This window comes from Microtus oregoni, unplaced genomic scaffold (genome assembly GCF_018167655.1).
Source record: "Microtus oregoni isolate MIOR12 unplaced genomic scaffold, Mior012 000007F_ref0000211, whole genome shotgun sequence".
Lineage (NCBI taxonomy): Eukaryota > Metazoa > Chordata > Mammalia > Rodentia > Cricetidae > Microtus > Microtus oregoni.
Genome location: NW_024543066.1, coordinates 18,756,840 through 18,778,798, shown reverse-complemented (window position 1 = coordinate 18,778,798; position 21,959 = coordinate 18,756,840). Strand labels below are relative to the sequence as shown.

The 21,959-nt window shown below is 46.2% G+C and overlaps 1 protein-coding gene across 6 annotated transcripts in view; it reads left to right on the top strand.

Moving 5' to 3' along the window:
• Positions 1–21,959, top strand: part of Il1r1 (interleukin 1 receptor type 1) — a 66,708-nt gene that overhangs the window by 30,996 nt on the left and 13,753 nt on the right. Inside the window, exons 1-6 of one of the 6 annotated variants that reach the window (XM_041655706.1) lie at positions 41–321; positions 10,530–10,601; positions 15,985–16,048; positions 19,077–19,311; positions 19,403–19,592; positions 21,357–21,525. In XM_041655706.1, coding sequence (XP_041511640.1) covers positions 15,991–16,048; positions 19,077–19,311; positions 19,403–19,592; positions 21,357–21,525 — 652 coding nt within the window. In that variant the 5' untranslated portion in view covers positions 41–321; positions 10,530–10,601; positions 15,985–15,990. Of the gene's footprint in view, positions 1–40; positions 322–10,525; positions 10,602–15,984; positions 16,049–19,076; positions 19,312–19,402; positions 19,593–21,356; positions 21,526–21,959 lie in introns of those variants that run through there. The other 5 variants (XM_041655709.1, XM_041655704.1, XM_041655705.1 and 2 more) reach the window with 5 other exon arrangements.

Sequence of the window (21,959 nt, the reverse complement as noted above, 5' to 3'; positions counted from 1 at the left end):
GGCCAGCAGTCTCCGCCCGCAGCACGCCCCCGCGGGCAGGGCTAGGAGTGGGAGCAGCGAGCAGCGTGTCGCTCTGGCGGACACAGCTCGTGCCCCTCGCCCGGGAGCAGCCTGGGAGCGCGCGGCTCTGATTAAGAGGGGCGGGAAACCAGCGGGTGCCCGCCTGCCCCCAAGAGTGGCAGGAATGTGACCCATGAGTGCCGGCGCCGGAGCACCCCTCGCGCGGCTCCTAGGGCTCCGGTTGCTCCCTGTCTGGGCGGATTTGGCTCGGAGCTGCTAGATTCCCTGCTCACCCCCACTGGGGCACTCGGGGAAGCCCAGGTAGGAGAAAACTGGAGAGTTGGGGAGATGGAGTGGCCAAGCAAATGTCCTTCTTAAGTTAGTCGGTCAGCGTTGTCTGTGGATGAAGGATAAAGGAGATGGCAGTTCAGTCTTTTTTTTGGGGGGGGGGGGGGACAGAGACAGAGAGAAAAAGAGAGAAAAATCACATTCAAGAGTAAAGGTCATTTAAATAATTTAAATTGCCAAACTTCAGGTTTGTTCCAGGTACACTGGTCTCCCTGTGTAAATTGCTCCCAGGCATTGAGATCTGGCCAAGTGTAACTTACTTGTAACTAACTAACTAACAAACCCTCTTAGAGGTGTGTGTGTGTGTGTGTGTGTGTGTGTGTGTGTGTGTGTGTGTGTGTGTGAAGTTGGGAGCGGAGCCCCCAGCCCCTGGCATCCAACCCAGCCTCCCTGGCCTGGGAGTTGCTTCGGTCTGGACTCCAAATCCCAGCATGCCAGCTCCTGACCCCTCCCTGGGGGAGTCAGGACCACTCCCACAGGGTATTTAAGTGTGCTGCCAGAGCACTTAAGCAGGAGAAGTTTCGGGTCTGCGTGGGCTCCCTGCTGTCCTGTCTCCTCCCCACTATGCGCTCTGCCTCCTGAGGGCGTCATTCTTAATAAAATGATGGACATTTTGATTTGGTTTGATTTGACCTAATTGGATTCCTTGCGCCAATGGAGCTGCCCTTTTCTTATTATTTTTACTTAACATAGTGGGCTTAGAAAAGAGGTCTGAATTAGACAAGAGGTGAATTCCATAATCCACGTGGTGGGATGAGTCCTCTCTCCAGACAGGTTGATCACGGGGAATGTAGATCATTGTTTACAAACATGCCCAGTGCCTGACAGTTTATAGGGCCCCATCCCCTTACTGCCCTTTATCCTCCCAGCAGTCCTGTGGGTGAGCCGCCAGGATCACATCGTTTTAGAGCAGAAACTTAGGTGGAGGCTGTTTTGTTTAAGGACTGGTGCCCTTGGGTCTTCAAACCCCTGTGTCTAAAGTTCTGGGGCGGGAGGGGAGTGAGAGAGGCTGCCCAGGAAGACAGGGGGGACTCCTCTTTCTACCAAGGTTAGCTCTTTGCACTGTTTGGGATGTTCACCAGATGGGCATATCCTGTAATTTTTGGCCCTGAAAAACAGAATCTAATCAGCTGGGCTACTCAAGCCACTATAAAGAGGAGCCGAAGTCCATTTGTCATTGGAACGGGTGCCTGAGTCACTCTGACTTGGTGCCAGTCTTCCTGGGAGGTGGATACACCAGATGGAACCCCATGGCTGTGAGCTACAGGAATCAGCCTGGTGCTGGGGACAAGTGCTACCTCTCCTCCCTCTTTCCAAGCAGCTGCTGCTATCTCTCTCTTCTTTGATTCCTTCTAGTTTCTTGTTCTTCTATACATTGTATTCTATTTAATATTATACATCCACATCCTCAACTAACTCCCAAGCTAGGTGGAAACATGATGTCCACTGAGATGGGGGAAGGTACCTGGAATCTGACTTACTTTTAGTCTGAGCTATCTACCATTCTGGTGCACATAAGTACTTACTCGTAGGCTCATTGTTGGGTGGCCAGTGTGCAGTTCAATTAAGGACATTTGCTCTAAATTCTTGCACAGCCTTGGCATGGAAGGAGCAGACTTCCCATTTCTCATAGGCTTTGCTGATATAATGTATCGCAGTGATATAATAAGGCATGAAAGTACTCTTGATGCTCCCGAGGCTCGTCACATCTTCTGGTAAATCACTGCTTAATATTACTTTTACTCATTCATCAAACAAATAATTATTGGAGGGTACTAATATGTCAGGCACTGGGGGGAAGTACCAGGGAAAATAAAGTAAGTAAGATAAATGGCCATCACTGTCTCCTCACATACATGGGCTCTCTTGGCAAGTTAGAAAATACTGGAAGGCTGCTTTTTTTCCCCCTTCTAAGACAGTAGTTTAAAATTCGCCACTTTGCAAAGAGTATGGGCCTGATTAGCCTGTAGGACAGTGAGCATCACTGATAGAGAGGGTACAGAGACAGCGGTCGTACATACAGCCCAGTAACCCTCCAAGGACTAGCAAGGGTGCTAAGATATACTCATGGGCCAGCTATGCAAGAGAACCAGGGTAGGTGGTAAAACCTGCCGATGGGAGGTGCGATCAGGGAGTGTCTGTTCACCTGCACGGAGATTCTGTAGAGGGAACACCTTGTTACGGAGCTGGGCAGAGCTGGACCATTGCAGTGAGACAGCCATGGCCTAGGGTCTGGCAGAGGGAAGAGCACAGGCCGTCAGTGTCTTGCTCTGTATGATGGATCTGTAGTGAACCTGCCACTTCAAAGGAGAGAAGTTGTCGGGAGCCCTGACTCATGGGCCATGACCTGCCCCACAATGCTACCCACTTGTCATTAAAAGCTGGCCTTTGGTTTGCGTTCACCTCTCCGTGTGGTTATGAAGTGGTTAGTGCTGGAGCAGAAGGATCTGCAGTGTTAGCAACTTCACTCGCCTCTGCTTGCCTGCTGGGGCCTCCGGAAGTGCCAGATTCCTAGCCACACCTAGTATATGAGAGTGGGCAGAGGGGCCCTGCCAGAGAGAGTTGTCACCAAGTGTTGAAAGCACCTGAGGATCTTCCAAGTCCCTGGTCACTCAATGCCTTTGAGATTCTATGCTGTCTCCTCCTTGTGCGTGTCCATCCAGACATTTTTCTATCTCATCCATCTGGGAAAGGATTTAGAAGGTATCACTAATTAAAAAGAGAATGAGAGCGCATCAGACATGGAGCCCACGATGGCTAGAAATGTCTAAAATGACCCGGGAAGCCACAGCTGTTAGTGTCTTCAAGATAAATGTGTAATATTTGCGGGGAATGAAAGGATTCTTGGTGTAAAGTTGGATTGAAACGTTTATCTGGTTCTCACTAAAGGGATAGGAAGGCAAGCTTAAAGCCTCTCGAAGTTACCCATTCCACACGTGTGGGTTGGCAACCCCAGTGCAGCTTGGCGCTGAGCTGACAGGAAGGGTCTAGAGAGCCCAGCTCTGCTCATCTGGCCTCCTCATGGTCACCTGAAAGCACAGCCGTGACTCCTAGCGGGAGAGAAGGGAAAAGTGTCCTGCTGTCACTTTCGGTCACGCCTTCTTACCTCATCCATTACCCGGCACTTCTGTGCCCAATTACTTTGAAAATGTCTGTTTGCGGTGCAAGATGACATCATAAAATTTAGCTGACGACAGTTTTCAAAACAGTGATATAATGTCTAAATGGAAAGAAGAATTAAAAGCAGTTTGTAATAAACTTATACATTTCAGTATGCCGATGCTTAAGGTGTAGTTGGTAGTTTTTCGTCTCTTGGCTCTTTGGGGACCTGCCCCTCAGCTCCTAAATAAATACACATGGAGATTTAGTATCACTTATAAACGCCTGGCCTTAGCATGGCTTATTCCTAGCCAGCTTTTCTTAAATTATCCTGTCTACCTTTTGCCTCTGGGCTTTTATCTTTATCCTGTATACCTTTCTTTACTTCTTACTCTGCAGCTTGCTGTGCGGCTGGGTGACTGACCCCTGGAGTCCTCCTCCTTCTCTTGCTCCTGTATCTCCTCTCTCAGATTCCTCCTTCTACTTATTCTCTCTGCCTACCAGCCCCGCCTACCCTTTCTCCTGGCTCACTATTGGCCCTTCAGCTCTTTATTAGACCGATCAGGTATTTTAGACAGGCAAAGCAACACAGTTTTGTTAAGCTTTTGTTGTTAAGTTTATGTTAAGCGAATGCAACATAAAAGAATGCAACATATCTTTGCATCGTTAAGCAAATATTCCACAGCATAAACACATGTAACACATCTTAAAATAATATCCCACAACATTGGGGTAAAACTATGCAGCACTTTGTATAAGTTGACCACAGAATAAATAGCGTGGGGCAAACTCAAGTCTTTAGAGGAGGAGGTGAGCTGTTGGCCACATGAACCCTTTTAGCAGGTTCTCAGCTCTTAGTCAAGACCTCGGTGTAGCCAGAGGCGAGTCCTCTCAGCTGTTACAGCAGTCATTAACATTCCCAAGCCTTTCAGTATGTATGGAAATTGTGCCAACTCCGCATATTCTATAAATGTGGGATGCAGTCAGGATTAAGCCGAAAACACCAAGTATATTGTCTGTTGCTGTATCTGGGGGGCACCTGGTGGTCATGAAGGACCAGGGTCAAGTCTTCATGAACTGTCGCCTTGCACTGTTCCAGATTCTAGTATTTGATAGTCATCCAAGGTGTCCCCTGCTACATCCTGCGTGTCTCCAGGGACTTGACCTGACTGGATGAGGTGATGGAGAAAGGACAGACACTTACAGAGAGAAAAGCTGGGCATGGGTGGACTGAGCTCTCTGATAATGGAGAAAGCCCCATTGCCTTGGAAGTGCAGAGTGTTTATTATATATAGTTGAACCGAGGAGTGGAGTTATTGTATAGAGCTAGACATGGAACAGAGTTTATTGTATATGGATAAACAAGGAAGTGGGGTTATTATCTATAACTGAGCAAGGAAGCAGGTTCCATTGGTCTTGGTAGGATCGGTATCTGAAGGGGAGCAGTTTTCAGGCTGTAAACACCCAGAGGGGAGAAAGCTGTGGCGGACATTTTCTGCACACAATGTCAACATTCACCCTTGGGCCCAGGAGGGAAGGCCTTGCTTTCCTGTGGACCTCAGACATGGGCATCCTTAGTATAGCTGTGCGAATGTCAACCACACCCATTCACTCAGGACTTCACTGGCTCCCTGTGTTTCCTTCAGTATAGCTTCTGGAATGCTCTCCCAGGGGTCCTGCTGTGCTGAGAACCACTGCCTTCTCTGTCTGACTGGGTCGTGTTGTCGTGACTAAGGCACCTGTGAGGGTGTGGAGCCTGGCATGGCCCATGTACGAGCAGAAAAACTGTAGGAGTTGATAGTACAGAAGCTGACCATCTAGGATGCATTTAGCATAAACTGTCAGGATCACGTGTAAAGGTGGCAATGGACGTCAGAATAATGGGCGTCATGTACGTGGGGGTGAGGGCTGAGGAGCACAAAGGACTTTGGTGGTTGATAAAAGTGGGAAATAAAGGATGTGTTTCTAGTATCTACAGTTGTTCCAGCTTGTGGAACTGAGCACCTAAGGCATCCGTGTTAGCTCACTATAACAGTATATAAGAGAAAACAATGAAAATTCTGAGGGAGAATGCTGCACCTTTGGGCTATCTGTAGATCCTCAACTAAGAGCCAGAGTTAGTCTCCCCCCCGCTGGCCTAGTCTTGAGTGTTTTTTCTTATGGCCGTATCCATGTCTCTGTCTCACTTTCCCCTTTTGTCCTTAAACCCATGTGCCTTAGTTGAAATGGGCCATCTGGTGGCTTTGAGCTCTGCACAGCTGAGTATTGACGTTTCTTCCCAGCACGTGAAACCCGTTTGGTCATTTTTACCTTATCTTCATCTTTAAGCATTTCTCCTCTGTGATTAGAAAGATATTTCTTCTGTGATTAGAAAGACATTCCCTCCCCCTCTTTGTGTGGTTAAAGAAGCCAAATCCATTTACTGTGATTGAAAACTGCAGTCTTGATGTTCTTTGGGGCTTCTAAGAAGTGAATCTCTTTGGCCGCTTCTCATGTGGAAGGCTTGTTTGTAGTTTTGTAAAGTTAATTTCTCCAGTGGTTCCCACAGTTAGAGTGTCTGTCTGTGACCCCTTGTTACTAATCTCTGAAGAGTGGAACCATCGAGAGCACACCACGGAGGTCCCCAGGTGCCTCTGAGATTATCCCCACCCTCTTCTTTCTCAGCCTGAGTCTGGGCACTCCTACACAGATGGACTTTTGAGAAGTTAGTGGGAGGTGCTCTATCTTGTCCTGAGCCTGTGGGCCTCAGTGCTTCCATTTCTCACGAGTGGGAAAGTCCGAGATGATAAGGGAATATTTACTTAAGATAGCACTGCTTAGACTTTCAACACAAAGACTGAACTGGAGAAATCAAAATTGAATGCCCAATCCGGCCCTGTGGAGTGGCTTATCTTATGGGATGTTTCTCTGATGCCTCCTGATTTTTCCTTGGGAGATCTTGGAGGCCACTTTCCTTTCCACTCAGTGCACACCCACCTCTGCTTCAGTATAAAACTGACACCCACACCCCCCCCCCCAACCTAGAGCTCCTTGGGTAAAATGACAAGCCCAGTAGGATAGACTTGGGTCCTTTGTGTGGCTGTAGAGTTTCTTGGAAAGGTACCCATTCTGGTTTCAGAATCAAGGGCTCCTGTGAGTATAGAATTGGAGTTTCTGTAGTTGTATAGTTTGTGGCTTTGTGCATTCCTTTTAGCCTTCTTCACCATACTGACCTTTTAGGTCTGGAGGTCAGCAGATATTGAGAATCTGGTTGAATACTTATAACAAAATGTCATCCTGTGGACGTAGTTCAAAACTAAAACCCACTGTTCACCAGGTTTTTAGTAGATACAGAGGCATTGACACTTCATAAACTGGGAAGCATGCTTAAACTCTTGCTTTTCCTCAATTATGACCAAGTTAAGGGGAGCTGAGTTGTCTAAGTATGTCTCTGTATATTAAATCGACAGATACAGTCCCATGTCAGGTGTAAGAGGTTACAAATGTGTTACTACAGCTGTCACTCTATGAGGCATTGCTGGGAATGGTAGGCATGTAGGGAGGAAGGCAGAAATGGGGAGCGTGTGTGTGTGTGCGTGTGTGTGTGCGTGCTGTGGTTTGAGTGTAGTCATTGGAGCTCACAGGTGAGAAATATGATCGCGAGTGCAACCGTGTGAGGCAAGGCTCATTAGGAAACAATTAGTTCTCGAAGGCCCTGTGCTCATGAATGGATTGGTGCCAGTGCCGGGGAAGTGAGTTCATTATGGCAGGAGTGGGATTGTCATAAAAGTGAGTGTAGCCCTCCCTTGCTTGCTCACTCTCGCCCTTTCTTGCCCTTCCCTGTTCTGCCTTCTGCCATGGGTGATGTAGCACAAATTCTGGCTCCATGCTCCCAAATTCCAGAACTATGAGCCGAATAATCTTCCGTTTGTTTTAAGTCGCTTGGGGTCAGACATCTTGTCACAGTAGTCAAAAAACAAACAAACAAACAAACAAAACAAAAAACACACAAATAACCCAGAGAGAGACTAGAATGGTTAAGATTTCCTTCATAAATTTCAGATTTGGAGGTTGGCTCCGTCAGGTCCCTAGAAGAAGCAAGAACTTATTCTTGCTTTATACTCATGCTCCTGGGTTTCTATTGAGGTTTGACTTCCTTAGAATTTCTTCTAGAATTCCCCCAAAGTCCAGTGATTTGTACAGATCTGCTCTGCAACTCACCAGCCATGTCCCTTGTCATAGTGAAGAGTGTAGAAAGCCAAAGGGGTAGGCCCACTAGAGACCTGACCATCACACTTGCCTCTCGATCATGCTTCAGGTTCTAGAGAACCCTGGAATTCTTTCCCCAACTGTCTGGACTCCAAATCCATGTCTGCCATTGGCTGTCCTGAGTTGCCTTGGGGGACGCCACTGTCAATATGCCTGTCTTGGGGGTCCGGGGCAGCATTGTATAGAAGGGAATGTACCCACATGTATAAACTAGGGGGTCAAATTGTGCATATGTTCAGAGCCCCTCATAATGTGGAAAGAGCTGGCTGGAGAGAGGATTTGGGAGTAACTAGATACAGTAGGAAGCACTGTTAGGCCTGCTCTGGGCAGATCTCACTACAGGGCCGGTACAGCCTGTTTTTGCACACTGAGTCCCAGGAAACGCTTCCTCCAGCAGCAGTTAGGAGTTTCCTCTGCTGTTGACCCACACAATGTGTGGCCTCAATACATATGACAGAGCCTGTGCCTAGCTAGCTTCTGTCCTGGAAGGCGAGATTCACAGGGTGGGGGAATTCCTCAGGAAGAGGAGGAGAATTCAAGTTCGTGGGAAATTTCTCATTCATAAGAAAGTATCTAATAAATTCAGTGTGGCCACTTACAGGAAAATGCTCTCTTTAGGCCTGCACTTGCCTTGCGGAACATGCCAGGGCCCACAGCCATCACTTTTCTTGTGCCTGCTTTGGACAAAGGAGATCTTGTAGAATGAGAGAAAGCCCCTTTCCCGTCTGACCCCTGGGATGAGGGACGGCACACTCCCACGTGCTGCTAGCTCATCTGTCCTTCACCGCTCTTGTCCTGGCCGCTCGCCTTCTTGGAAAGGGGCTTTTGCTGGGAATCGGTATTGGTCATACTGATTCTTGTACTTATTTTCTATTTTTCATAATTTAGTTCACATTTCTGCTTCAGAGTCTGAGTCCGGCACTGTGTTTTAAGGCCGCATCTGTTGCTGCCACAGAGTACTGGACCCGGGATCATCTGTAAACAATAGTTTATGTAGGTTAAAGGGCCAGGTGGCGGCGTCTGCTGGGGGCCCCGTGATGCCTCCTAGCATGGCAGATACAGGCAAAGACAAGTGGGTGCTTGTGGAGGAGACTGAGTAAGAGACGGACTGCTTCTGTCACAGCCTGCTCATGGAGACGTCAAAGATGGCGGGTTGGGGATTCCTTCCTCCTCTTCCGTCCTCTCTTCTAATAGCTACCATACACCTGGCATGAGGAAGCTGTGAAGAATGGGGCCCTCCTCACAGGAATATGGGGAGACAGTCTGTCCTGTCCTGCTTTCTCCCATCTCGAGTAGAGAAGTGTCATTGCTGGGGTGCTAGCTGGGCTGCCTCAGCTCTCCGGGCACCTGTGTGTTGTGCCATGGAGAGGCTGTGTGACCGGTACCTGACTATGGAGAAGGGGGGGGGTTAATCTTTGAGAGCCCAAGGTAAGTTTCTGATGAGAATCAGTTCAAAGCTGTTTAAGCCCCTTGGCTGCTGCTGAGGAGAACTGAAGAGAAGCATGGGGGGGAGGGGGGCAGAATGGTACACATCCTTAGGGCCAGCGCCAAGATAGCAGCTGTGAAGGAAGAGCAGGTTGACATCATCCCCAGAGTCAAGATAGATGGGGTGATGTGAGCTAGAGATGGAAGGGTCCCTTGCCTGGAGAAATAAGGGGAGCCATGCTGATATAAGTGTCTTTTAGCAGTAGTGCTATCTTGATTGCGGTGCTGGCGTTTCAGTCATGGGGAGGAAATAGAGAGAGCATGTGTGTGGTGTGTGTGTGTGTGTGTGTGTGTGTGTGTGTGTGTGTGAAGAAGGCACAGGCGTACAGAGGAAGGTGAGGAGTGGAACAGGTCAGAGTGAATGGTTAAGCATCTTTGCAGAAGGTCCCTAGATTTACCCAATTGCCCATCTTTCCTTGCCTCCTTCTTCTGCTTTGACGAGCCTCCCGGTGATACTTTCTCCATGTGCCCCCTTCTTCCCCTCCCAGTGATACTTTCTCCGTGGTTCCCATCAGCTATAGTCATTTTTGAGGCTACTAGGGATTAGGGCGCAGAGGCCTCTGGCTGGAACAGGAAGACCTTGAGTGTGCTCTTTGATTTCGTGCCGTAACAGGACCCACAATAAGGTGCCACCGTGCCTCTGACCGCTGAATGTGGTGCCGTGTTTCATCATCTCCCAAGGCGTGACTAATAGTTTGGGATTTCGTGTATTTAGTCTATGCAAATGCTTAGCATCTATCTGGTCGGTCTGTGCCAGTGGCGGACTTTAAAAGGTCCCACTAGCTTTTTATAGGAGTAAGGAAAAGACTCAGAGGTGAAAAAAAATAAGACTCCAAAATACTAGAGGAAACTGCAGAGTTGAATAATGAACGGTGTGATACTAGAAAGGCAATCACAAACAGCTTTGGGGGAATTATTTTAAATTCTGTAATATGGTGGGTAGGCATATGAATGTGATTGGTTTAGGGGAAAAATACATTTTTTTTTTTATAAAGCTATTGTGCCTGCTCTTAAAAAAGACTTTTTCCATGTTTTTTTTTTTCCCCTCCAGGCATGTGGCAAGTCTTTTAGCCCTGTTTTCCATCAGTACTTAGGGATTTTTTTTTTTTTTATCAATTTCTGAGTCCCTCTGACTGGTAGAATACATTTAACCCTTTGTGTGTCTAGCTCCGTATTCCCGACTCCTTTGACTTGTTTTCCTAAAAGTATTCTGTCCTAGAGGGCCTCGGAACACAGACTTTTTGACTTTTTCATGACTTTTTTAGACTTGTCTTGGTTTGTGGGTGGCTCTGGGGCCCTTTGCACCTACCTGTCTATTCAATATACCTATGTTCCTCTTCTCTAGGTAGACACGCCCCTTAAAGATGCTCACTTCCTCCTGAGAAACAGGACCACTCATATAGGAAGCAGCCTTCTTCAAGGTAACAACAGGCTGGGTTGCCGCAGGATCCGTTTGTCTTTTCTTCTAAGCAATGGAAGCCTCTGCCCTCAGTTGTAGGCAGTCTTGGGATAGCTCCCCCTGTATGCAAAAAATGTTTGCTGGCACATTTTTCTTGGGGGACAGTGTGTGTCTTTGTCAGATAAATTCTTATTTTTGTTTTTATATGGCTGCACAGCATTTGAACACAGGGAGGCGATAAGGAAGGTACTGAAGGACACAGTGTTTGGCGGAATAAGACGAGGACCATGGGATTTCACACAAGTGTGGAAGGAAGTTCAAACAGTTGATGGCAGAGAAGAAAAGGCAGGGCAGTGGATGCCAGAGGCTTGAGAGGGGAGAAGAGAAGGCTAGAGGGAGATGCTGTCAGGTTTTTGAGGGAGTCTGTGGTCCTGCTGCCCTCTAGCTATGTGGTCATTGCTGACTTTCTTCCTCAGCCATCCAATTGAAGTGAGTTCCCAGGGTGGGTGGGTGGTCGGGTGGTCGGGGAGCAGAGCCCTCTCAGAACGTTCGGGGCCTCTTTCATTCCACCCTCAAATCTCAAATCTCAGTTGGAAAGAACACCTCTGGCCTCCTCCCCAGGGGCCCAGGGGTGGTTGGTGCATGAAGCCTATTCCAGTCAAGTCAGAGCAGTCCCTGTCTCAACCCCGCCCACCTACCTGTGATGTCATCCTCCTGGCACCCCTCCCCAAAGAATTTGGCCACTAGCTACTCTCAGCCTCTCTTCCCTGCCCACTCCCCTTGCTGCTCATCTGGGCCTCCAAGAAGTCTGTTCTCCACATTGTTCTTCTTGTCTCCAACTTATTTTACACACCGTGGTTAAAGCATCCGTAGAAAAATCAAAACCTACCCAAACCCCACTCCTTTGTGTAAAATCTTTAAGAGTCTTTCCACCATCTGCAAATGAAAGGCCAGCCCCTCAGTGCGCCCCTTGTTGTAGCCACCGGCAGCCCCACCTTTCCTGATGCATTTCTTGGCACCTGTCTTCAGAGTATGTTCCAGAATGGAGACATTTCTTAATATCCTCCTTCCTGCCCACAGGCAAGTTGGGGCCCCATCCTCCCTCACCCTTGTGTGTGGGGTGGGTCTCATCCTGCAGGTACACACATGATCTGCTGGGATGAATAGGGATGCACTCACTTCCCCTGCAGCCCCCCAACTCCACCAGCTCATCTGTGGGCCGTTATTCCCATTTCTATGTCCAGAACGAAGTGTGGACATGGGCTTCCATAAACAATTGTTCAGCAGGGCAGTGGGTAGAAAAGGCGTCAATGGATACTGAAGATCTATCAGAACTTGTCATCGCAGTGTGGGTGCTCGTGAGAATGGCAGAGGGGACCTTGGCTACCCATGGTTTCCATGTGGCAGCTCCTTTCATCCTCATCAGGGCCCTCAGTGACAGATACTGTTATCAGCTCTGGTGGTCACATGGGACACTGACCACAGGAGTTGAGCTTATCTAGCATGCCACCTCTGTGGGGAAGCTTGACTTGGACAGTCTTTCAGCTGCTGGCCCTGGAGTGTATCTAGTCTAGGTCATCTCTGCCTTGGGGCTTACATCGCTGTTGGTGGACGTCAGGGGTCAGTGCTGATTTGGGATGATGCCTGTTTGCTTGTTTGGTGTTTTGCTTTGCCCGTTTGTTTTAGAGGTCATTCAGCTTGGGTCATTCAGCTTGACCTCAAACTCATGACTCTCCTGCTTAGCTTGCCCAGGGGTGGGATTATGGGTAGGGAACACCATACCCAGCTTGTTGGTTTTTCCCGGGAGCACAGTTGGTGCCATGTCAGGTGCTGGTTTATAGTCTCCCTTTGTTGGTATCCAATCCAGTTTGGTGTGGAACCTCCACTCCTAGGTCCTGCTGACAAATAAGGACTCAGACAAGCGACTGCTGGGGGCAAAGGATTTTCCTACATCCTGCTTCGGTTTTTATTTTTCCCTAGAGCAGGGTAGGGGCAGATGGAAAACTTATCCCCCTGTCCCTCTGCCACTTAATAAATAAATCACTGGGGAAGAAACTGGTCTTAGGTCATTGGCCCTGGACTTGAAATAGTTAAGGATCGTTCATCTGCAGTTAACCTAGAATTCCAACTTGCGAGCCACACACTATAAAAAGGCAGCCTGGCATATTTTTCTTTTTCTGCCTAATAATCAAACAAGCCCGAACTCGTCCCTGAGTGAACTGGCAACCAGCAGCGTCCACGTGATTTATTTATGAATACGCTTGTTGACCCTAAGGTGACTGAGTCAAGAGCCAGAACTCAGGACCGGGGAGCCGGTCAACCCTTTCTTTCCTAAGACTTGACACACACTTCCATATGCTCCCAGGAGGAGGGAAGAAGCTGGTTCACAAGCTTCAAGGCCTCCTCTCTTATGTCATCATCTGAGCCTAGTGTAGAGTAGATACAGCAATAGCACTGTTAACTGACATTGTGGTAGATGACCAGTTTTCATGGGTGGAGGATCAGAGTTACAGGATGCGTCAGGAATGTTGTCTTACTGCTCTAGGGTAGATCTCAAAGCTTAAGCTGGGCCCAAGAATCAACATCAACAGTACCAAGAACTGAGTGGGTGTGTCTGCTAGGTTCAGCTAAAACCTGTCCCCCATCAGTCTTTGTTTAACAAGTATGTCATAATATTTGTATACTTTCTAATATAATTCCTCACGTAGAACATTTTCCAGTTAATCTTTAAGTCCTTCAGATGGCTAGTCTCCAGGAGTGTCATCTTAGTTAAAGGACTTTGTGTTTCACCCTTACTTGCAGCCACAGGTAAGAATATAGACATTTAGTGTCTCGTATAATTAAGGGCAGGTTTTTGTTGCTGTTGTTGTTTTGTTTTCCCAGCCAAGAATTTCATAGTGTGTTCTGGACACTGCTCAGTGTTGCATTGAGGAATCAGCTGTTTATTTTGCTCATTCTTTTCTCATTCATTCCTTGAGACTTTGTTAAGGACTACTGGGTTTCAAGTACAGTGTTCTATGCTTTGGGAACAGAGATGAGCGAGCCATGTTCTTGTCTTCAGGAGACTCTTCATCCTAGGTTAAGTGGAAGATTATATTCAGGGCATAGCAGGCATGTAGGTTGCTGGGAAGGCCCAGAGAAGCCAAGTAGGAGCTCTGGGATGCCCCTCACCCTAGTGTGCTGAGATCTGATGGAGTAGGAGTGAGCGAGTTAAAGGGTAGAGGAAGCAGTTAAGTATAAGACTAAGAGGCTGGGGTGCATGGGGAAGGCCGCTGTGGGGTGATCTGGAGGAGGGAAGGATGTTTGGTAAAGCGAAAAGAGCCAGAACAGAGTAGCCCTATGCTTGGGATTCTTCTCCATGCACCGGGAGCCTAAGGGAGTTATTGAGTAGTTGATAGGATTCAAAAATATAAATCCATGGGGAGAGAGACAAATAAGGAGCCTGGTGTTATAATAAAACCAGGCATGGGCTTGAGTATGACAGGAGTTATGGGTAAACTGGGGTAGTGTGATGAAGAACACCAACTGTCATGTCTGGGGAGAGAGTGTCCTGGGGGCAGCTGCTTCAGGATCACAGACCTCAGGTCCCTTTTAAGGGCATGGCCAGTAGGTTCGCATCCCTGTATGGCTGTCAGCTAGGCGGGAAGTTCCAGTAGAGGGTAAATTGGTCGGGCATGAACACTTGCTGTATTATTGGGATTGGGGTTCTCAGGGGCCCCTGAGTGAATTCATGTAAAAGCTCAATGGAGACAGAAGACTGGAGCTTAACTGAATCTCATCATGAGGCACCTGTTGAGGAGAACGAAATGAGCAGAACAGGGGACTATAGTGCATGCTTACTTCCTTTGGGGCTTGAGAGGTAGCAGGCAAAACTGCGAGTCTGTGTTTTTCTTTTTATTAATTTGATATTTGTTTTAGGGACTTTGTTTTGTATATGAGGTGCTGGGCATGTCCTGAAGTAGGCTAAGCAAATACTTGCTCTGGTTACACTTCCTGCCATACAGATGGACAAAGGGCCACACATTTAAAATAGCCAAGCTATGAAATCAATCTAGGTGTCTATCAACATGGGTAATACACATGTGCTACATATACACAATGGAGCATCATTCAGTTATGAGAAAGAGCCAAGTTATATAATTTGCAGAAAGATGGATGGAACAGGAGAAGGTCGTACTATCAGAAAGGCAAATGTGTTTTATTTCATATGTAAAACCTAGCAAAAACCCATATATGACATGGCAGGAGAAGGTGGGGTTTGAGGGGTAGATGGCATTGGAAGGAGATAGGTGAGCGTAATGAAGGCTGCAAGGATCAACGTACATCATACACTTGATGAAAATATCTTGAAACTCAACACTTCATAAAGTCAATACATAACGATAAGAATTTTAAAAGGGGAGTAAGTCCTCAGGATCTCAGTTTAATATGGATGCTCTCCCCAGTGCTAACCACTCTTGATGGTCCTTCCGGTGAGGCCTTTAGAGCCACTTACAGATACAGTGGTGCTTTTTTTCTCTGTGAAAAAATTCATACACATTTATCATAGACCTCTGGAAAGTATAAAAATCCCCAGCGAAGGGGAAATCCACCTAAACCACAAGAATAAATGCAGCTCTAATATGTTGATATGATTTAGTTTAGTCATTTTTGGATACAACCCTATGTATTGTGTTATACAGGTAATTGATACGGGGTTTTTCAATGAAGGCATGTCTTGGGTGTGGGAAATATCTTCTGGATGGAGACAACTGTACAAAGGTAGAGGGAGCTACTTTGGGTTTAGTGAGTCCACTTACCTCTATCCGCACGGGAGACTGGTTCCACAAGAGCTGTGGATACTGAAGTGCATAGATGCTCAAACCCCGTCTGCATCCACGCCTGCAATTTTATCATCTCTGGGGTAGTTACTGTATCTCATGAGAGGTCAGTTTCATGTCCACAGTTGTTCTCCTGTGTTCTAGGAACTGACAGCCTCCTAAAAGCCGTGCATCTTCAGCACAGAAGCACAGCCTTTCGAGTTATGCAACATGGCAGTTGGTTGGATCTGTAGACGTAGCTCCCATGGGTGTAGAGATCTGGCTGTAGTCTATGTTGGTTGTAAGATGTATTCTGAGGGGATTCAAGTGGGACAGAAGAAAGAATGTATTTTAGAAATGTGTTTGGGGAAAGATGCTGGAAATACTTTCAAGCTGAATTTGTCCCCAATTCTGTCACACACACACACACACACACACACACACACCTTGACTTTCTAATTAGAAGTCTAACATAACTTGGAATGGTGAGGAAGGCTTTTCCATGGGACCTGGGGGTAATGGGTGAGGGCAGGTGGGGGTCAGGAAACCGAGATCTTTTCTGGGTTACTAACATCCTGCCCTCCTTCCCTCCTTCTGTTTCCCCAGGAGAATATGAGAGTGCTACTTGGGCTCCTTTGTGTCATCGCTCCTCTGCTGTCGCTGGAGACCCGTGAGTCTGCTGCTTCCTCTACGCTTGTCATCTCCAGGCGGGGACGAGGGAGAATGCACAGCCCTGTTTGTCTATCAGAGACATTTTCTTTCCCGTTTTCAGTTACACCGAGGATTCTCCTGGCCCCAGAACTGTCCATCTGAAAGTCCCTTTCTGTATCTTCGTCTCTCATTCTTTGCCTAGTATTTTGGGAAACTGAGGCTGGTGAGATTAAGAACCCGGGGTCATGTCTTTAGATCTGCAATAAGAGCTCTGTCTGGGACTCTGGGTCTAGTCCAGGCCTCCCATCACCTCAGTGCTCATGGGACTATGTGAGAGCTGCTTACCCTGGAGTAGGTGTCGAACACCAATCATGGACCCATGGCTACTCCATCTGTATTTCCTTCCAGTTTCTTCATAGTCTCCTTTCCTTCTTCATTTCCTGCCACAAATGCATCGAACCTTTACAATGCGTCAGCTGGAAGGTGCTGAGATCGCTGCAGGGAATAATCTGTATGGAAGCAGCTGCTTACAGGCGACCTTCCTTCTGGGGGAGACAGGACACATCACATACGCCATTCAGTGTTGAAGATAAGTTAGGTAGAAACACTAGGAAAACAAAGAATATTGGCGGGGTGTGTGTGTCCAGGACTAAATCAAAGGTTCAGCTTTCCATACTGTATCTGGCCACAAAAATATTTCAACTGAAAGATTGATTGTGAGTACACCCTGAAGTAGGGAAAAAAGCAGTTATGTAGTGTTTTTGGGTTTCCATCCTGCCTGGTTTCCATCCTCCCACCAGGTCCCACAGCCATTTAGCCCCAAAGAAATCACACAGAGGTCTATATTAATGATAAACTGATTGGTCCATTAGCTCAGGCTTCTTATTAACTCTTTATTAGCCTATTGTTTTTATCTGTGTTAGCCACATGGCTCAGTACCTTTTTCAGTGGCGTAGTCACATCTTGCTTCTCCGGTGTCTGGCCAGGACTGCAGGGGAATGGACTTCCTCCTTCCCAGAATTCTTCTGTTCTCATTGACCCACCTCTATTTCCTGTCTGGCTATCCCGCCTATACTTCCTGCCTGGTTACTGGCCAATTGGCGTTTATTTAAAACATAATTGACAGAATATAGACAATTGTCCCGCACCAATGTAGATTCCAGGCTAAGGGGAGAAATGTCCTTGGCAGCACGTGCGAAGGCCAAGAGGTGAAAAGCAGCTCGTGTGAGAGCTGAGAGACAGAATGAGGTCACTGAGTGTGGTAAGGAGAGATTGTATCAAGAACTGAGGCTCTGGCTTCCTCCAGGGTGACCGACTGTCAAGCTTTTAGTGGTCAGAGAACTAGTAAAAGTCTGACCAGAAATTTGGAGCCAAGTAGAGAAAGCATCTCAGGGTGAGAGAGTATAATAGGAACATGTCCAGTGCAGATGCGCTGAGTGAGATGCCCTCTGGGAGTTACTGAATTTTGCAGTTTAAAAGTTTGTGCGTATATTGTTTCAGGGATAAGCTCTCTGCATTGGATAACCAATCATGGGGCTCAGCCTTGGGTGAAGCAAAGTCCCCCCTGCTTCCAGCTGTCATTGGTTACTGTAGTTCTTTGTCTAGGGATAGAACCCCATGAAAATTTCCCCTTCCAAGTTAATAGGTCTACTGATGTTACTATTGTTTCAGTCTTGTGTATACAGCCATTTCTAGGAGAAACTGTTTCATAGCTGACTTTCTGGTATTCTGGCTCTTAAAATCTTTCTGTCCCCTCTCCCTTGATGTTCCCCGAGCCACAGACACATGAACTGTGATGTAGATGTCTCCTGAGTAAATTGGGAGCATGGGAACCATGGGGGTGGGTAGAAGGGGAGTGGAGAGGAAGGAAGGGGAGCAGAGAAGAATGTGTAGCTCAATAAAATCAATAAAATATTTTTTAAAGGCTCTCTGGCTACATAAGATTTTTTTTTTTTGTCACTGGTGTTAATCTGATCACTAGGCAGTTGGTGTGATTTTCTTTATCTTTTTTGTTGTTTTTAGGCAGGATTCCTCTGGGTAACAGCTCTGGCTGTCCTTGAACTCACTACCAGGCTGGCCTTTAACTCAGAGACCCACCTGCCTCTTCCTGCTGGGATTAAAAGCGTCACCACTCCCTGGTTCAAAGATTTATTTATTTATGTATTTTGTGTATATGAGTGCCTAACCGTGTGTACATCTGCATGCCAGAAGAGGGCATCAGACCCCATTATAAATGGCTGTGAGCCACCCTGGAGTTGCCAGAAATTGAACTCAGAACCTCTGGCAGAGCAATCAGTGCTCTTAACCTCTGGCCATCTTTCCAGCCATGTTGCTTTTCTTAAGAGTTCACTGTGTCTTGCAACCCAAGCTTATTTATCACATCTTGAGCAATTTCAGCCTGTATTTCCAATATGTTTTCTGTGTTCTTCACTCTTGCAGAAATTCATATTAGACATTTTCTAGCTGCCCTAAGCTATCTGATGCCCTGCTTGCTCACTCCCCCTGTCTTGTTTAGTCTTGAATGTTTTCTAATGTTATGCCTTCAAGTTTTCTTATTTCCCCAGAATATTTTCAACTTGGCAATGCATTTTTATTACTAGAAGTTTTTTACTGAATTGTTTTATGCTTCTGTTCACTGTGTCTTTTGTCTCTTTCAGTGTCTTGAGTAAATAGGAGATAGAGTTAGGTCATGTCTTGAACAGTGTTGTTTCCTATGCTTCCCCATTTGTTAGCTGTTCACATGGGAGGCCATATTTAGTCTTTGCAATTCTCCACTGTACAGAGTGAATGTCTTTCCTCCATTATTCCTCCCTTTAGATGAATAAGCAGAAAGTAAGAGGGGACAAGTCATTTGCCCAAGGTACAGCTTACAGGGACCACGTGGCAGAGCTAAAACTGAACATAAATGATCTCCACCCTGAAGACTGTTCTTAACCACACAGGAGCTGGTATCTTTATTAACCAATGCATTCAAATGTTGATATTGCATGAAGAAACACTGAGACTTTTTCTTATAGAAATTGCTTCCCTTTTTTTCTCTTTTAAAGATGACTGTAAAGAATATTCAGATGAGATCATTTTATTTTCATATGTAAATGAAATTGATATTCGTGATTGTCCTCTTATTCCGAATGAAAAGCGTGGCACCATAATCTGGTATAAAAATGACAGCAAGACACCCATATCAGTAGAACAGAGCGCCAGGATTCATCAGCAAAATGAACGGCTTTGGTTTGTTCCTGCCAAGATCGAGGACTCGGGACATTACTATTGTATAGTGAGGTAAGGAAGGGATGTCCTAAGCCTCGATGACAGTTAAGGACAGAAAAATTACTTTAGTAATGATGAATTTTCATATCTTACTTTATTTTAGAAACTCAACTCACTGTCTCAAAACCAAAATAACCATGAAGGTTTTAGAGAACGACCCTGGCTTGTGTTACAGCACACAAGCCACCTTCAAACAGCGCCTCTACGTAGCAGTGGATGGAAGTCTTGTGTGCCCTTATTTGGATTTTTTTAAAGATGAAAAGAACCAGTTACCCAAAGTTCAGTGGTATAAGGTAATTCATTTTAAGTATATTTTATTTTTAGACAGTTTTCTGCTTTGAACAGTGAAATGTGTCCACAAAAATCTTTGATAGGTTCATACACTGTATTGCTCTGTGGTAGTGCAGCTTCACAAAGAAGCAAACAAAAACATAAGCCTGTGTCTGTTGGTTTTTACAACTTATCTAAAATCTTATGGTTGTTTCTATCTGACTGAGTAAGATATAGTATCAAGAAAGTAATAGAACTCAACTCGTTAGAGAAGATGGATTAGATGTTTAAGCCATTTTAGAGATTTTTTTCTTTTCTTTTTTTTTAAATTTATTTATTTATTAAGGATTTCTGCCTCCTCCCCGCAACCGCTTCCCATTTCCCTCCCCCTCCCCCGATCAAGTCCCCCTCCCTCATCTGCTCGAAGAGCAATCAGGGTTCCCTGACCTGTGGGAAGCCCAAGGACCGCCCACCTCTATCCAGGTCTTCTAAGGTGAGCATCCAAACTGCCTAGGCTCCCCCAAAGCCAGTACATGCAGTAGGATCAAAAACCCACTGCGATTGTTCTTGAGTTCTCAGTATTCCTCATCGTCTGCTAACACTGAATGGCCCATTAGCTCTAGCCTCTTACTGGCTAATTCTCACATCTTGATTAATCCATTTCTATTAATGTGTGTAGCACCACGAGGTGGTGGCTTACAAGGAAGGATCTTAACCTCTGTCCATCTTGGAGAGGAGAGCTATAGTGACTGACCTCACTGCCTTCTTCCAAGCATCCTGTTCTGTTTACTCCGCCTACCTAATTTTCTGTCCTATTAAAGGGCCAAGACAGTTTCTTTATTAACCAATGAAATCAACACAAAGCAGAAGACTCTCCCACATCATTTCCCCTTTTTCTATTTAAACAAAAAAGAAAGGCTTTCACTTTAACATAGTAAGATTACATATAACAAAACAGTTGTCAAGCAAGAATTACAGTTATAATATTTATATTTTATCCTCTATCATAACTAAGGAAAACTATAACTAACCATTCCTCAACTCTATCAAAGACTCCAGAAGGATATAATATTTTATAGCAGATATTATTTTGTGTTTAATTAAAAACACATATTGGGGTTGCAGAGATGCTCAGTGGTTAAGAGCTCGAACTGCTCTTTTGTAGGACTGGAATTTGTTTCCCAGCATCCACAGAAGGCAGCTCCCAATTACCTGTAACTGCAGGCCCAGGGGATCTGGCACCCTCTTCTGGCCTGCATGGGCACCTGCACTCATATGCACAAACCCATCATTGCACACATACCTACTCTTAATTAAAGACAACACAAACTTAAATCCTAAAAGACTAATAAAAAGTTAAATGTTCCGCACATAGCCTGGTAGTGTCTGTAGTCATGTAAACATGAGGGTGGGCACAGCATACTTTGGTGGCTTTATTAGTAGCCCAGTGAAACTTTTACAGGAAAGTCATCTTTTAGAGACTAACGAGTACAAAATAAATAATATCAGTTCAGGAATGGACCATGCTGTTGACAGATGTCAACAATATTGCTTCCGTTGTGTCTTCTGTGAAATAAATTTGTCTTCACTTATCTTCATGGCCTAGGTCTCTGGGCTTGAAATTTTGAAGTATAACTATTTTATTTGATTTATTTTTTTTGCCCCCAATCAAGCAGATCACTTTTTCAGATAGGAACTTGCCAAGGTGAAAAACTAAAGTTCTTGTTCCGGTTACACAGGGGAGTCCCTGACTTTTCCAAGGCTCCCATTTCTCTCTTCTTGTCTAGGATTGTAAACCACTGCCTCTTGACAGCGAAGACTTCATTGGGGCCAAGAATAAACTGATGGTGAGGAACGTGGCTGAAGAGCATGGGGGGAACTACATTTGCCGCGTGTCCTACACGTACCTGGGGAAGGAGTATCCAGTCACCCGAGCGATAGAGTTCATCACGATAGGTGAGTCGTAGCTCTGACCCCACAGGGGTTTGTGTGAGGGACAGCTGGAAGACCATCAGGTTGCCATTACTTCAATTTTTACAGAGGAACTGAGTATAGGAATTGGCTAGTGACTCACAAGACTGATTAGTCACGAGAACCAAGAGAGGGAAGAGAGGGTTTGTTTTTAGCTTACAGTTCGAGAGAGAATCCAGCTGGTCATGGTGAAGAAGGCGTGGCAGCTGGAGCGTGAGGCTGGGAGAGAGAGAAAGAGAGAGAGAGAGAGAGAGAGAGAGAGAGAGAGAGAGAGAGAGAGAGAGAGCGAGCTGTAAGTGGGTCAGGCTTAAGACCCAACGCCCAGTGACATCCTCTGTCCAGCTTTGCCTCATTTTCTAGAATCTTTCCAAATATGGATACAGTTGGGGATCAAGTATTCAAACAAATGAGCCCACGGG